The 18,018-nt window shown below is 43.2% G+C and overlaps 1 protein-coding gene across 3 annotated transcripts in view; it reads right to left on the reverse strand.

The window, feature by feature from the left end:
• Positions 1–18,018, reverse strand: part of DPY19L1 (dpy-19 like C-mannosyltransferase 1) — a 92,986-nt gene that overhangs the window by 40,910 nt on the left and 34,058 nt on the right. For all 3 annotated transcript variants that reach the window (XM_084781549.1, XM_084781548.1, XM_084781550.1), the window contains exon 7: positions 9,932–9,989. In XM_084781549.1, coding sequence (XP_084637675.1) covers positions 9,932–9,989 — 58 coding nt within the window. The remainder of the gene's footprint in view (positions 1–9,931; positions 9,990–18,018) is intronic.

Consider the following 18,018-nt stretch of genomic DNA (forward strand, 5'->3'; position numbering starts at 1 on the left):
TTCCCAAATGCACCTCAAATGGCGCACTGAAGACGAGCTTCTGGGTTTCCTATGAACAGAACCCTGGCAAGTGGGAGGCCTCGCTGGGAAAAAGGCACCCGAGGCTTAAGATGCATGCGGACAACAACCTTTATCTTGGATATTGTAAATGGGGATGTGGCAAACACAGCGGTCTAGATACCATCTGACAAAATTTTTATTTTCTTTGGAGATGTACCTGAGAGTAGAACAGGTCGAGTAAGTATTGGTTACAACAATGTACCTCAAAAGAGCTAGAAGGGTGTGACTGTTGCTAGCAGTCAGATGTGCTGGGGAGATGCAAGCACTTAACAGCTCAGACTGTGATCTCTAAATACGTTTCCCCCCAATAGGATACAAGATTATGTGAAAATAGCTGATTCTGTATCGTGGAACGAGGTGGTCCTGAGACAAGAAAGTGTTCAAAGACTGAAAGAACATATCAAAAGACGTGAAATGCACTCCACCCTCTCTGCAATGAGCGGCAGAGAATGCAGATGCATGGCTGCCCATGGTGCTCCCGAGTGACAGCTGACTGACGCAGCCACTGCAGCTATGGCAGCCTGCCGGGGGCCCGGCAAGTCAGCAGGTGACCGTGACTCAGGACAGGCTCATGGGCTCTTCTCCTCTCTGCTGCAGCAGCGCTACTGAGCGTCCTGGAGAAGGGTCATACTATCCAACTGCCTTATGAATATTTATGTTCACATGCACAGATCTGTGCTACTCTCAAGTCTGGCAGAAGCTTCTTTTTGTGGTGGGTGATGGTCAATTCAGTCTTGTGATAGTTCAAAGTGCTGAGAGCAAGACACTGTGAGTACTCCGTTGTTTATGGGGCATCTAAACCAATCTGTCGCGACCCCAAGGCCCTGGTACCACCATGTAAGAGGAGCATAAGAATGAAAGAGCTGGATGATGGGGAGGAGAGCCGTGACTGGTCTTCTGGACATGACTTAACTACCATACACACGAATTCACATCAGCTCTGGCGTGAATCCAGAGGGGCTGCCTAGGTCTCAACCTATGAAGAGCTACTGCCAGTGGCTGGCTGCTAAGGGAGAGTCACTTTTCTTTGGTGGAGGATGCTAAGATGCCAATGCCCTGGTGGGTTGCCCGACACCCATGTACTTGTGGACAGCTGACTACATCCACTGGGGCATTAGCATCTTAGCACCCTCCACCAAAAGAATGCATGAAATTGGGAGGGAGACATACTAGAAAGTTCCGAGGGGAGCTGGAGGCCAGGTAGACATGACTTTTCAAAGGAGAAAAATTCTACTAAAAAAAAAAAAATAGGAATCCAATTCTATAAAGTTACAAAAGTACCAAACCCATAAATGATGACGGAGACAGGAGCTGCTTCCCATGGAGGGGCTCAGGAGACCGCCTGTTAAGGGATAAAACTGTACCTCACATTTGATATAGAGCAGCCCTTCTCAACCTGTGGGTCAAGACCCCACAGGGCTTACATATCAGATATCCTACCTACCAGATTTTTACACTAAGATTCATAAGTAGCACAATTAGATAAGAAGTAGCATTAAAATAATTTTCTGGTTGGGGTCACTACAACACAAGAAACGGTATTAAAGGTGGCAGCATCAGGAAGGCTGAGAACCGCTGATGTACAGAGAGACAGCATAACTAGGTACATATGTAAAATCTGCTCAGCTTGACAGTTACTACATGTGATGTTAATATATGCAAATTATGCACCATTTAAAGTCAAGGCTACTCTTGAATTTGTGGTGATTTTAACATCAAGAATTACGATGACAGGAAAAAAAAAGAATTACGATGACAGATTACAAAACACTACATATAAAAAGAACTCAAGTGTATATAATAATAGTAAAAGAAAGCAGAGCAAAATTTTGTCTTTATAGAATAGCAATTATTAAATGTAGATAATATAAGAGAATCAGGAAACTGCCATTTTCAAAAGCCAGCAGAGTAAATGATTCAGGCAATAATCATCAATGAATGTGAGCACTTGGTGAGATGCTTCAAGGAAACAAGACATTTTATATCTCACAGCATCAAGACACAAACCACTTAGTAATATAAAAGGAACAAGAGCATCTTTTCAACAGATAAATCTGACTTTCACCACCTGAACCATGGGACTGCTTGAAGAAATCCAATAATGTGGCAAACTGGTCTCACAAGTCTCTCAATGTACTGCAATAAAAATGATATATTGCCTGCTACAGTCTTCAAAAACTGTCAAATGGGGACCCACTGGTAAGCAAACAAATGATGGGGCCTTTACAAAGCAGTAGGCCCGTGTCTGTGTGCCCATCCAAAGACAGACGGAGGGGCTGCTCTAGAAGAGGCCCTCTAGATAAAATGGTAACTAAAAACCACGTGTGGTCCTTAAGCAAATCCCGTATCCAACTCAAAAGCATCAAGGAACTGGCTGCAGTAACTAGGAAATGTTGACTGTGCAGTATATAATATTACCACTGATTTCTTAAGTATGAAAAAAGTCCGTCATAATGTAGCAACTTTCAGGCAACATATAACAAGGTATTTGCAACTCATATGCAAATGGAGCAAGAGAATGCCTGTCTGGGTAAGGTGTGTGCAAACAGTGGCATGCTCAACGAAACGCTCAGCAGGTAAAGGCACTGCTCAAATCCTGACTTCATGGTCTAAGTTCAATGCCCAGGACCCACAAGGCCACATGGGGAAGGAGAAAACCAACTCCTGCAGATTGTTCTGACTTTCATATGTGGTGTATGTGGTATGAACACACACACACACACACACACACACACACACACACACACACACACACACACAATATAATGAAAACTTTAAAAGAAATTTAAAGAAAAATTGCTAAGTAAAAGTGAAAGTAAACATGATCTTACTTATACAGGAAATCCAAAAAGTTACACTCAGAGAAATGAAAACTAAACTGCTGCTTCCTAGGATTGAGGTTAGGAAGAAGACGTGGTGTGGGGGGAAGGGAAAATTTGGATCAAAGGACGCCTCAGACTAGAAGAGTGACTGTCAGTGGTCTGGTGCACTTCTGTAACCACAGTGAATAACACACTATGTATTTCAAAATGGCTCTAAGAATACTTTTAATATCTTTTTTTCTCTGTTGCACAAGTTTTATTTTATTAGACTAATGATACAGCATAGAGTATCAGTATCTATAATCATGAATAAAATAAAAGCAATTCAAAGTCTACAAGCTAAAAACATGCCCCCCAAAACTCTATTTTCACCGGAATGTTTTTCAAATATAAACAGTCTGACCTCACTAGAAATCAGTTATATAGCCATGCTATCTGTAATGAGGAAATGTCAAAAGCTTCTTCAGGAGGCTGTTTCAATATTTCACCTTTCTACTAGAAAATAAATTCAACTTCTCATTGGAGTTTATTCCTCTGAATCACAAAATGTTGGCAATTATTTTGACCAAATCTACACTGTATCTACAGATCATATAATTATGAATTTTCAATTTATAAATACATTGAAAATTAATAAAACGCCCTGCTTAGTAATCATGAGTTACTAAATCTTTAGTGGTTCCATTTAATGCGCACTGGGATATTATAGCTTCCTACTATGAAAGAATATTATGAAGATTATCTAAATTGTTTTCAGTGTTCTAAGAATTGTTCTCCAAGTCTTATATAAGCAACATAATCATGCCAATAAGTAATTAGTATTATGAATATTTATATTTTAATCTCAGTCCAGTTAACAGTATCCCAGAGACGCAGCATCCTACTGTAGAGACACCTGCTCATCCATGCTCTTTGCTTCCCTAGTCCAAATAGCCAGGAAATGGAAACAACCTAAATGTCCTTCAACTGATGAATGGATAATTGAAAGTATGGTACATAGTCACAAAGGAATCCTGCTCAGTTGCAAAGAAAATTAAAATTTCAGGCAAATGGATAGAACTAGAAAGTACTACACTGAGGTCACCTAGACCATAGCGACTGAACGTCCTCTCTTACTTGTGGATCCTGGCTCCAATATTTAGAAATTCAAGAGCGCAAAGAAGCACTAGAGATGCTGACAGCAGGAGGCAGCTGCTACAAAGGAAATAATGGGAGTGCAGAGAGGAATGAGAACACTAAGGATGTTTGGAAAAGCCAGTTAACTTAATGTGAGTGTGTATACAAATGTGTGTGTCTTTGTGTGTGAGAGTGAGTGTGTGTGTGTGTGTGTGTGTGTGTGTGTGTGTGTGTGTGTTTAATGCAATTACACTATATGAGATGATGGTGCTATCCCAATACCTAATACAACTCCAGCCCCAGGCACAGCATATGGCCCTCATGTTGTTGGTCAGAGGAATACAAGAGACTCCAAAACCCAATATTGGCTATTGATTTCCATTGCCTTTGGATGACTTCCAGAACTTGAGGGTAAGACCCTACTGCTGAAGACACCACACTAGTAAGATGTGGAGGAATTGTGATGCAAGCGGACTAGGAGCCTCCTCTCTGAGGACTGGTTCCATGGTCTCAGAAGGTGCTATATATGCTCTCACAGAAGAGAAGCTAACAATATTCCTACTGAGCTGTAAGTCCTATAAACCATAACAACGACTTGCCTGGGAAAAGAGTCACAATGTTGCAATAGTGGCATTTTTGTCTTGGGTATAAACAGCAGCTAACTAATTACACTCGACCTGCTCAATACAAGGGACTCATGCCTGGTAATATAAATCCAGCTAACTATCCACGGTGGAGAAGTCACAGACTCGAGCAGATAACTTACTACTGGCATTTCCCTAAAGCGATATAATGTCTAACTATTCTAAAGCCTTATCCTTATACCAACAGGTGAGTGGCGCGCTCACCTCCAGCAATGCCTCTTTATACAACAGAGGGGACGATTACAGAGACCCACACTGACCAAACTGCAGAGTTCAGGGACTATGGCAGATAGTCCCCACCCTAACTGGCAGATCTGTAATACCACGCCTACACTAAGACTCAAGAAAAATCATGGAAGAGGGGACAGAAAGACTTGAACAGTCAGAGGCCCATGATGACTACTTCTAAATAGTATCCCTGAGACATGACAGAGAAAACGCACCCAAGAAATCTCAACAATACGGTTGCCTGAGACAAGCACAGTGGCATGCACTGTGGACAGGGTAAACTGCAAATGGTCCCACCTCCAGATGAAATGCAGTACCTGCCAGGAGCTACTGAAATACGAAATGAATTTCCTCCTGCGGGGATGAGGACCCAGTTAGGTTGTCTAATTACAAATGGCACATAAAAATAATGCTAATTGGACTCAGTATGTGCTTCTCCTCTCTCTCGCTCTCTGTCTCTGTCTGTCTCTGTCTGTCTGTCTGTCTGTCTGTCTGTCTCTCTCTCTCTCTCTCTCTCTCTCTCTCTCTCTCTCTCTCTCCCTCCCTCCCTCCCTCCCCCCCCCTCTCACACACACACACACACACACACACACACACACACACACACACGTGCGCATACATATATACATGTAACAATGTAATTAAAGATCATAAACTTGGGAGAGAACAGAGGACACAGGAAAGGAAGATTCAAATGGGTGAGAGGGGAGAGAATAATGTATATTAAATATATTCTCAAAACTAATAAATGAATTTAAGAAACTAACATGAATAAATATGTTGGGGTAGTTTTAAAGGGTTATACATGACCCACAAGACAATATTTCCACCTACCTTAACTTGCTTTTCTAAAATGGAAATTTGCAATTTCAAAAGCCTTTTTGTTTGTATGTGAATATATTCACAAATGACAGTATGTTTTACATAAAACATTGATCATGAATATTAATTTTTAAAACTCTGTATGGAAAAGCTAAATAATCCTATTTCACATAAAAAGGAACATCTAGCAGTTAATATTTGAAGCAGGGCTGGAGAGATGGCTCAGCAGTTAAGAGCAGCTGTTCCCCTTACACAGGTCAGGAGCTTAGCTCCTAGCACCCATGGCAGATGTCTCACAAATGTGACTTTAGCTCCAGGGGATCCACTGTCCTCTTTTGACCTCTGCAGGAACCCATACATACCTACACACAGAGACAGAGACAGCCAGACACAGACACACAGACACACTCACACTCACAAGGCTGAAGAACATACAGTACCAGTTGGTTTTGTTTTGCTCTTTGCAGTGCTGGGGATTGAACCCAGGGCCTTGCAGACGCTAGGCAAGCTCCCTCTCATTAGCCAAATCCCCCAGCCCTGTACAGGGGAGTCCTGTGCACTCTCCCCACCACTGCCCAACCCTTTCATGTATGAAGGCTTCTAACAAATCAAGTCAAGAAAGTTTTTTGCCCTTTCTTTCTTTCCTTTAATGGTGTACAATGAACACTGTGTAAGCTTACTTCCCCCTACATCCTCAAGTGTTTCTTCCTTCTCTTTGCCATTTTCCTTTTCTACTCCATGAGATTTTGTTCCCCATTCCAAGGTCCTTCTGTGATATTTATCCAGTTTCAGCCTGTGATAACCACCTTGCCAGGCAAATGCCAACACAGATGGTTGTGTCATTTAGCTTTTCCCACTGTATCTGTTCAACAAGGATGCCATTCTCCCCATAAACATGAGCTACTCTACGGGTCTCCTGATGTTCAGTGTCCTCTTACAACCTGAACCTCATGATCTTTTGTTTCAACAACATTTTTAGTAATTCCTTGGGAATTTCATACAACATATTTTTACTAAATCACTTACATTCCCAGTTCTTCCCACAGGTTTCCATCCTCCCCACACACCCACCCAACTCAGAGCCCACACCACCACGTCAAGTCCAGACTGCTTGGGAGTGGGTCCTGCCCTGTGAACATGGTGTCTCCCATGGAGCCCCATCCTGACTGTCCCCCTCCCAGAGGCTATGGAATACTAGTCGCTCCTCAGCTAGGGGTGGGGTTTCTTGTCCACCCTCCCTGCCCTATGCCTGGATTTTGTCTGGCTGAAGCTTGTACATGCTGTCACAATCACTGTGAGATCACATGTGCAACTGCCACATGTGGAAATACAGTTTCCTTGATGTTATCCACAACCTCTGGCTCTGTAGTCTTTCTACCTGCTCTTCCTGGAAGGTTCCTGAGCTATGCGTGCCCCCCAGGGCGGAGCAGCCCCCAGGCTCCATTATTTTCTGTTAGTGTGCTATACTGTCAACCTATGGCACCCACTTCTGGTTTCATGACAAGGAAACATGACAAACACAGCAGAGCTGTTGGCTTTTGTCATCTTAGCTTCCCACAGTGGCATGAGAATAAAGAAATAAGCTCATCTGCATGTTTTAACCTGGAATGCAGACCCTCAGTACTGTCACTCGTAATGGCGAAAAGCCCCTATCTTCCATCACATGTTTCAGATGTCAAGGTCTTCAACATATTTTTAAGGATTGAATTAATCCATTTGTGCTATACATAATTTTAGGTATGTGGGGAACAGGCACAGTACTTTAGAGTACTAGGCAAGCACTCTGCCCTCTAGCAATATCCTTTGCCCTATAAACAAACATTGTAGTTCTTCTGTTAAAGCCAGGTTTTCTTTGTGACATAATCTGTGGGGAAAAAAATTACAACATGCCAAGTACTGTCTTAGATCCACTACTGAGACAATGTATTAATAAAAACAAAACTTAAAAGCAACTAGCAGGGGGCTGGAAGATGGCTCAGTGGTCAAGAGCACTCAGAGCTCTTCCAATGAGTCTAAGTTCAATTCTCAGCACCCACATGGTGGCTCACATCTGTCTGATGCCATCTTTTGATGTATAGACTAAAGTACTCATATGCATAAAAAATTTTGAAAAAAAGGACAACTAATAAGCCAAGGATATATTTTGGTGTATGAATAATTCACTCATGTGAGTAAACATCTGGTCTGAGAAAGCAAAGCGTGGGGCAACAGGATGACCCAGCTGGTAAAGGCTCCTGCTGCCAACTCTGACAAACTACATTTGATCCTTCGAGGACGCGCAATAAGGAGGAACCGGCCCCTGAAAGCTGTCCAGTGACCCTCATGTGAAGGCTGTGTCATGTGCACCCCAACTACTCACAGAATCAAATGCAATCTTACAAAGGAAGGCACTGGCTACCAGCCCACAGCAATTTCACTGAGCAGTGTTCCACAAAAGGTACTTGATGTGTGACAGGGAGGAGCAGAGCAGATGATTCCTGTCAGACAAACATCTGAGACTTTAAAACATGCATATATTTGTCTGTGTGTTGGACAGACCTCATTCTGTAGCCCTGGTTGGTCTGGCCCTGTAGGCCAGAGTGGCCTCTAACTCAGAGCTCCACCATCTTGTCTCCTGAGCACTGAGATGAAAGGCGTGCACCCAGCTACAAACAGTTTTAAAAGATTAGAAGAAAACAGGGTCTAAAGCTGTCATAGTCTGAAAGCAAATGAATAACACTATCGTAGGCTTGGGCTTACTTCAATTCTTACCATTATTAACAAAACTGTAGCGTATGCTCTAAACTTCAATGTCATTATACAAAAACTTTTCTGCCGTAAACTAGTAAAATGAAATACAACAATTGGTTATTTCCATAAAGCTAAAGTTCTCATTTTATTTGTTTCATGTACCCTTCCTAAAAAAATGATATCTAAGTAAGCATGTTTTAATTAAACTAAACAGCTAGAACATACTAAGAGGAAAAAAACCAACAACATTAAAAAAAAAACCCAACCGATCTGAATTCCACTTTTAAAACTGAAGATTGTTCTTGCTACTTTAGCATCAAGATTGTAAGAAAAACATGAAGGGGGCACTGGCACGCCAGGAAACCGTGATGGTACAAGGGCCTTCTGTGCTCAACAACGGTGCCTTTCTGGCCGCATCTGATCTACATGCTTAGTAACGCCATGCCCCGCATCCTATTCTTACAGACAATGCCCCTTTCTTGCATTATTAAGCTACTGTTTCCACTTCAGACATCATTCTTATAGAATCAATTTCAAAACATCCCACGATCCAGGCTACTATAATGTGCAGAATCCACAGTTAGGATAAAGCCAAATCCTTCCCTCCCTTGGTCCAAACTCACACTGTAGCAATGCACTGCAGCTGCTGCACTCACTTGTGGAGCGCTAACCCGAGGCCACTCAATTTTGCATTTCTGTGATTCTAAACAGTGAGTGTACATCAGGTGAGACTCTGTTAGCAACTGGCTAACATCTTTGCTCCAGTTTGCGTATCATCACTCACGCTTAAAACCTGTGCATGTTCAAAGACCACAGACACTTAGGGCATGAAGAGAAAACATGCAGACATCTCACACATCCTTTTCCTTCCTCATACAAACTTTTCCATAAGAAGTCTAGACAGACAGAGTATCAAAAAAAAAATTACAAGTATGATTAACTTAGAGGAAAGAATTTATTGAAAATTTGAACTTATTAGAATTTTATTTGAAAATTATTAGTAATAAGTAAACTATCTATCTAAGCTAACAAGCATATGGCCCTTTACGTTTTAAAAGCTGTATTAGGCACTTTAACATAGCTGCATCTGATTTATGCAATAACACTATGAGATGAGTAATGTTAGGATCCCATTTACAAAGCAAGGGAATGCACAGACAAATAATAAATAGGAAAACTGGGATTTGAACCCAGGCAGCACGGATGCAGAGACTATGTACTTGACAACGTTGCTATCTTTGGCCTGCCTTGAATATTTGCAAACTTACAGGTTTGGCAAATAGTCTCAATAAGATACTTAAAAGTGCATTAGTCCTAACACGAGAGACACCAGCTTTAAAACCAGACTCATTCTTTCCTCAAATCAGTAAGACTCCTGTCACAGGAGACCATATTTACATTTGGGGTCAAAATAAGAGGATCAAATGCTTAAGGAAATCCAGTATTCCAGATTAAACATAAGAATTAGTTGAAGAAGCTGGTACTTCAGTAGTGATCGTGACTACCTACCTCTCCATGGTTGAAGAAGAAGCACAGCACTGTGACCAGGCCTCCCAGCCGGCTGCCACTGCAAGAGGAGAGGAAAAGGAAAGTGCATGTCAGAACCGAGGGTGAACCTGTAACTGACGCCTTCAATCACAGCACCACGGTAACTTTCCACCAACACAGATGCCTTGGCCACAAAAGACCTCTCCTGTGCTTATTTACAAATGTTCCTTTTCTTCCAAACTATCACTACTCACAATACATTTTTTTAAACTCACTTACCCGCTCAGTGAGGTGACACAGGCCTCTGCGTCCAATACTTGAGACACAGGCAGGAGGAGCAGGGGCTCAAGGCCAAGCTTATCTGCATTTGAGTTTGGGGCCAGAGTATGAGATCCTCTCTCAGAAAAATAAAACCAAACACCTCATTTGCCACCCACAAAATGTGCACACTCAGAAGGAGGGGCGTAGGAGGTGTGGGAAAAAGAACTAAAAGAAGTCATTTTTTAAGAAGTTACTGACATTTTTACCTGTGTCTGCTTCCAAGTCATTCTCTATAGCCAAACCATCACGAGTGAGCGCGGAATTCACATCTCTCTGGTATTCTTTCTTCTCTAATTTACTATGAATATTTTTAATAACTGCTACCATAGGCATCTTTTAAATCAATGTGAAAGACTGCACAGTAGAGCGCTGCAGTTCCTTCAGCTCTTTGTAATGTGTGTGCAGATATGTTCAGGCTCTTGCTGTGTAACATGTTCACATGTTGGGAATACACATGCTGACGCCTTTCTCCCCCTAGGAAAGACGTGGGCGTGGCTCTCTCTGGTAAGCACCGCATCCGGACAGGTGCAGCTCCCCTAGGCTGTCACTTTACCTTTCACCTCCCTCCCTGTTGGCAGGGAGGAGCCCTGGACTGTTACAGTGACGTGCACATTTTTCTTGCACTAACTGCCAGCAGCCATCCCTGTGCATTCAACTATTATGGCTGTACGCTTCTCTTATTACAGACTGTGGTAACCAAATGGTTGGCTGTCATAAATTGCTTTGATATAAATTATAATGTATTCAGCTAGCACTTCTAATTATTATGTGGCTAAGTATGTTAATTTTATTTCTTCTCTATTGCCTGCCCTGTCTAGGCAGGATTTTCCTATTTCAAAATTTTATAGGTAAAATTTCTTCTAGAACCATACATCTCCATTTAGACCTTTCATCCGGAGAGGTCTAATCTAATCTCTTTGAAGTTACCACTCATGCTAAAATACCACGCATGGAACCTTCCCTTTCTTAGAGAAACACAGCCCAGCCTTTCTCATACAGTACTTGGTTACAACGCTAGAACCGTCTGTCCTATGACTGACTCGGGTCTGTAACTCCTTACTGTTGCGCGACACCATCTTTATCCTGTAAGATGCTGGCTACTGTAACACAACTCAGGAAAACTCCCAGCCACTCTTACAGACTGCTTGGTGATTCTCAGAAACTTACTCTGCGCAAAGCATGATCTAACAGTCCACTTTCAAAACAAGTGCTGTATTTCATCTAAATTTATACACGATTTGTGATGGACTGCTCTGCCTGCTCAATCACTGAATATGCCACTCCCCATTTATTCAATTAATTTACTTCAAAGAAAATTTTATGAGCCAACAATACATCACTCAAGCACTAAAGTTAATCCTTCTATAAACACAGAGAACATGGTGAAACCTGACCGTGCTGGTTGTTTTCATGCTTTCAAAATGTGGCAGGTCATATAAGCCAAGAAAACATGCCAGAGATTTGAAATAGAGCACTAAAACGATCAATTTTATAAAAATATACAGTAGTCTGACCAGACAGAGACTGTGCTGTTCTTTATGTCTCTCAAGCACCAAGTTCTGGAGTCAACGCACTCTCAGATTATTGTCAAAAAATAAGACAAAAAAAATTAAGAATTTAGTATGAAAGTCCCTTTTGAAGACTTCCTTTGAGCAAGACAGAACCCAAACTCGAGCTTCCTATCTTTAGTTTTTCTTAGTGGAAGGGCAGAAATAGATGAAACATGGAAGAGGTGCAAAGCCTCAGGCAGGAGCTGCCACAGCCGCCCAGCCTCACTTAGCTGGCCCAGCCCCAAGGCTCCGAGACTGGGCCATCTCCACAGCACACATGCTGTCCCGCCAAACTGCACAGGTTCCAGCCTGTGCCTCCTGTCTTCTGTGCGAACTACCCAGGGAGGCAGGTTTTTCTGAGCCACTTTCACAACCTGCGAAGCTGGGATGTGGATGTCTACAAACAAGCCTACAGAGCTGGCATGTCTATAAGGAATTTGTCTATAAGGGATAAGTGTTGTCTATAAGTGCCTATAAGGGAGTTGCAATCACTACTTAATGTTGTGACTTCAAAAAAAAATCAAAATTAGTGTCCCTAACACTAAGCTATCATTCTGTCCTAGAAACTGCCACCAAAAAAGTGTTACTTTGCTAACCAGAAAACGTGTGGTAATCAGAATATTTAAAAATGTTTAACCTTTTCCCTCATCACAGTTGATATTTCAGCATTGCTTAGTAATTAAGAAAAAAAAATCTTGAAATATCTATCACCAACTGTCAGAAAGCATGAAAGCCACTATTGTGCAAACTTATAAAACATGACAAACTTGCTGAACACTGGCCACATACAGTCAAAGATTTCACTCATCTTTTTGTGTATGTGGTAGATGTGTATTTTTGTGTGTGTGTGTGTATCTATGTGTGTGTGTGTGTGTGTGTGCGCGCATGGGTGCACATGTGTACATTTGTGTGATGATCACCGCTCAACATTAGGTATTTTCTTGTGAATGCCCGCCTTCCTTTTTTGAGGTAGGGTCTCTGGGTCAGCCTGGAGCTTACACTGGCTAGCCGGCAAGCTCCAGATCTCTGCTGATGTGTGCTGCAGCACTCCTTGGCTTTTTACACAGCCACAGTAATGTGAACAGGTCAGCATACTGTGTAAGCACGCTCTTCACCAAACGAGACAGCTACCCAGACTCTTGATTTGCCCTTTGAGCCTCAGTGGTCTCAGACAGAAAGTTAAGAAGGGGGCAGTAAAGCTTAAAATGTAAAATTTCCATTAAAAATACTTCCCAGTTCTGAAATTTAATAATGCAATAATCTTTCTTACTCCTTAATTTGTAAAAAATTGAAATCAATTATCAAATTCTAATGGGTTTTGTCAATCCTCTGACTAACAAATGTTAATTTGTTCTCTGTAGCACTATGTAGAAAATGATGGAACATACAATATAACATTTGAAGAGAAGAAAAGAGCATTCAGAGTTTTAAAAACTATAGTAAGTAAGACCTAGGATGATTTTTCTTATGTAAATACTTAATAAATAGGGAAGAGAAAAATGTGGACACTGAATGAAGAATTTTCAATTGCAAGGTTGGGAACTAAGGCAGACACCTTGCTGTCCTAGTGAAGAAAGCATCAGCGGCTGAGTGGAGACGCGTGTCCTATGTGTGAGGGACTCAAAGGTACAATAAAGAAAGACAAACACTGGGCCAGCAGGAGGGCTCGGCGGGAAAAGGCTCCTGCTACTCAAGTGTGGGAATCTGAGTGCAGACCCCTAACCTCATACAGAGGTGCAAGGACAGAAACAACCCAATCATTTTCCTCCATCCATGCACCACGGCACATGCCCATACATACATGTCAAGTACATATATGTGCACAACTGTAATGATTTAAAAAGAAGAAAGTAAAGACAAGGGAAGGAAATGACAACAAAGGAGGGTTTTAAAAAAACCTTCTCTGCTTGGCCCCGCCCAACTCTCAGGCTTACATTACAACTCCTTAACCGTGTGCAGGCATTTAAACAAACACTCCCTCTCAGCATGGCAGGACCCACACACTTACTACCAGAGCAAGCCTTGTCACGGCACAGACTCACAGATGGCCCCTAGAACAAACAAATACACAAATGGCACTCAACAAAAGGCTGCTGGCATTTGCTGGTCCTGGAGCTTTGCTGTCAAATACGTCGCTGTGGTCCTTAGTCACTTGTCCAGTTGTAGGTGCCAATTCATTGTCAACAGCATGTGGTCTTCCCACTGTCCCCTCCACAGCCTCCCAGCAGGGAGACCTCCCACCTGCTCTGCCTCAGCCACGGCCTCCTCCTCCTGCTCCTCCTCCCCCTCCTCCTGCTGGAACCATCACGTCTTTTGTGCAGTTGCTTCCCTGGAGACTCCTCAGCTCTTCCTGCTAATATCTGTAGTAAGGGCACTCCCACACACTGGCCCAGGCTGCCATCCTCTTCTACCTGGAGGGCTATGGCCTTGTGGCCTTCTTCTCCCAGGCCTGTTTCCTTTCCTAAACATACTGAACTGCCGCAGGCCGCCACCATCCACAACGCACTTCATAATGGGCTGCACCAAGCCCCCACTGTCCTCACTGTACTTCACTGCCCTCCTCTCTCTCTCTCAGCTCCATCCAAGCATCAAAGCATGCCTAAATGTCTTGCAGGATCTGGCCCCCGCTCCACCTCCAGAACCCCTCTCCATTCTTCCCCACCTGAACGCTGTGGTCCAGCTGCCTGGTCTCTGTCAGAGTCTCAAGTGAAACAACCACGTGGGCTGCAGTGTACAGAAGACTGTGGTGAGGGCAAGGCTGAAGCAAAGCTGGATAGCCAGTGAACTAAGGCTTTGGTGTGTGGCGTGGCGGAGATACAGAGCCAGGTGGAGGGACTTGAGATGCTCTGACAGAAGTAACAGGATGCTAGGTCCACCTCTAATACAGAGCCAAGGGCAGAGGAAGGCCATAGGTACCTCCTAGGAGTCAGGCATGGGCATTACTGTGAAAGAAGTGTCATTTGCTAACACAGTGAAGTCATATAAGGGGAAGAATATGGAGAAAAGATGTTAGTATTTTCTAACAACAGCATTCATCACTTTATGCATACCAAAGAGAAATACTTATCTTTAAATATTCATATACAACTGTTAAGCCAAATGGGTGGGATAAAGGATGTGATAGCAGGCCAAGTTACTAGAACATTCAGAGAAGTATGTAAGTGGCCAAGTTTCAGATGGTACAATATACAACCTATTTAAGACACATTTTTACCAAATCCTGCCTGGGTAAGCAGTAAATGCCTGCTTTACAATAAGGTTAGAATCAGAAAATATCACATAAAACTGTACAGCAAGACAAAAAGTAAAATATATTCTCATGAGAAACTTAACTTTTCCTTAAAACAGGTAGGAACCAGCAGAGGACTAAGAAACTGATAATAAAAAGAATTTTATTCTACCAAGGAGCCTCCAAAGAACAGAGGATCAGAAGCTGGACTCGGGTCGTGCGGAGACTGTGATGACTACTCATTTCAGAAGGAAAGGGGAACACACGCAAAACCAAATGGGGAGAGAGAAAGATACAGATAAATCTTCTGGGCCCTTGACCTTCTGTCACACATCTAGAAGTAAACTCACATTTAAAAAGGGTCTCTGCTACCAAGAGATCTGCTCCGACCTTCACTGACCAAGGAGGATGACAGAAGGACAGAAGATGAACACCCTGTGCCCTGGTGACTGTCAGAGCACAGATGCCAAAGAAAAGGCATTCTCTGCTCACTAACTCCATTTACAAAAAAACAAAGAAGCAATGGAGATTTGAGTAGACAAAAGAAGCAGTAAATACTCCATAAGAGGAGGAAAGCATCGGGGACAGATCAGAGTGGCCACAGGGACCCTGGTCAGCAGATAGGAAGTGGATAGGAAATGCATGAAAAAAAGAACTGCCAGTGCAACACATGGAGGTAAAGGAGGAATGGAGAGTGCACCCTGCCTGCGTGCACCGCTCGGCGTGCCACTGTTCCACGTGGGTGGCACCACTATGCAGGTATCACTTCCATACGCCAGACTCATTCCAGAATAAAAATGGTTAGCTTCCGCAGAAAATTAGGAACAACTCTACATCAAGACCCAGCTATATCACTGGGCATAGACCCAAAAGATGCTCCACCATACAACAAAGACATTTGCTCAACTATGTTAATAGCAGTGCTATTAGTAATAGCCAGAAACTGGAAACAACCCAGATATCCCTCAACCGAAGAATGAACAACAGATACTGTTCAGCTATTAAAAACAAGGACATCATGAAATGTGCAGGCAAATGGATAGAGCTGGAAAAGATCTTCTTGAATGAAGTAACCTAGACCCACAAAGACATGCATGGTATTTACTCACTTATAACTGGATTTTAGCCATATAATTAATACAGGATAACCATATTACAATCCACAGACCTAAAAAGCCCAAGGAGGGCCCTAGGGAGGATGCTTAATTCTTATTCAGAAGGGCAAACAGAATGGACAGTGGAAGTGGTTGAAGAGAGGGAACAGGATGGGAGCCCACCATAGATGTCCTCTGAAATTCTCCCTACCCAGCAGGGATTGAAGCAGAGACTGAGACTCACAACCAAACTTTGGGCAGAGCACAGGGAGTCTTATGGACGGGGCAGGGGGATAGAAGGACACAGAGGAGATAGAACTCTATAAAAAGACCAACAGAGCCAACAAAGATAGACCCAGGAGGTGCTGTGGAGACTGATGCACTAAACAAGGACCATGCATAGAGAGGACCTAGGCCCCTGTTCAAATGTAGCCAATAGGCAGCTCAGTCTCCATATGAGTCCCCTAGTAAGGGTATCAGGGGCTGTGTCTGCCATGAACTCTGTAGCCTGCTCTTTGATCACTTCTCCCTGGCAGGGTACCTTAGCAGGCCACAGAGCAAGAGGATGCAGACTGTCCTGATGAGACCTGATAGGCTGGGGTCTGATGGTAGGGGGGGAGGACTCCCTTCTCTGAGGACTAGGGAAAGGGAAGAGGGGAGAAGAGGGAGGAAGGGTGAGACCTGGAGAGACGAGGGAAGGATGATTGGATGTAAAGTGAATACATTTTTAAAAAGAAACTTAAATTAGAAAAAAATGCAAAAGTTTCACCTTGTCCCTTTTTTCTCCATATGCAGATGCTGCTGGGCCCATAATGAAAGAGCTACAATCAAAGGAGTCTGGGCCTCCTCTGCAGAGAGCTTTCCAACCTCACGAAGTCTGCTAGTCTGAAGGTCCCACTCCCTTAAAAACATTGTCCTCTCGGGTCCTAAAGGCTCTCTAATTCTAAAACTGTAACTGCTACACTAAGGATAGCCAGACTCTTAATCACTCTTAGCGTGAAAGACAGAAATTGCTGTTAAAGATGGAAATTAGGCATAAGAGGCAACACACACACAAAGTCAGAAGAAAATTGCAGACCTAGATTACTTAAAAAGTTGAAATTTTACTAAGGAACAGAAAGTATAACAGATAAAACGAGGGGGAAAAACAACCCTAAAAATGTAATTTAAAAATTCTTAAGACCTGAAGTCGCCATCTCCTGTGGCCACGTGAGATTTTTAGTGGAGAGAGGGAGATACCAACCCACCCATAAAACCTATGACCCAAACTTTGTCCTGCCTACAAGAAGTGTAAGGATAAAGATGTAGCAGAGATTGAGGGACCAGCCAGCCAATGACTGGCCCAAACTGAAACCCACAGGATGGAAGAGAGCCACTCTGACACTGTTAATGATACTCTGCTATGACTGCAAACATGAGCCTAGCATAACCATCTTGTGAGAGGCTTCATCCAGCAGATGATGGAAAGAGATGCAGAGTCCCACAGACAGACAGTAGGCAGAGTTCAGGGGGTGCTGTGGAAGAGCAGGAGGAAGGACTGAGAGATCAGGAGGGGAGATGGGTCAAGGACACCACACGAAGACCTACACAGTCAACTAACCTGGGCCCTTGGAGGTTCACAGAGACCAAACCACCAACCAAAGAGCTTGCATCAGCCAAACCTAGACCCCGTACGTATACATAACAGATGTGCAGCACAGTTGTCATGTGGGTCCCCTAATAATGGGAGTAGGGGCTGTCTCTGACTTTGTGCCCTGACTTGGATCCCTTTCCCCTAGCTGGGCTGCCTTGTCTGGCTTCGTAGGAGAGGATGAGCTTATTCCTGTTGTAACCTGAAGTGCCAGGGTGGGTTAGTACCCAATTAGGGCCTCACTTCTCTGAAAAGAAGTAGTGGAGGGAATGGAGGCGAGGCAC

Source organism: Acomys minous (assembly GCF_964271855.1).
Source record: "Acomys minous genome assembly, chromosome: 5".
Classification (NCBI taxonomy): Eukaryota; Metazoa; Chordata; class Mammalia; order Rodentia; family Muridae; genus Acomys; species Acomys minous.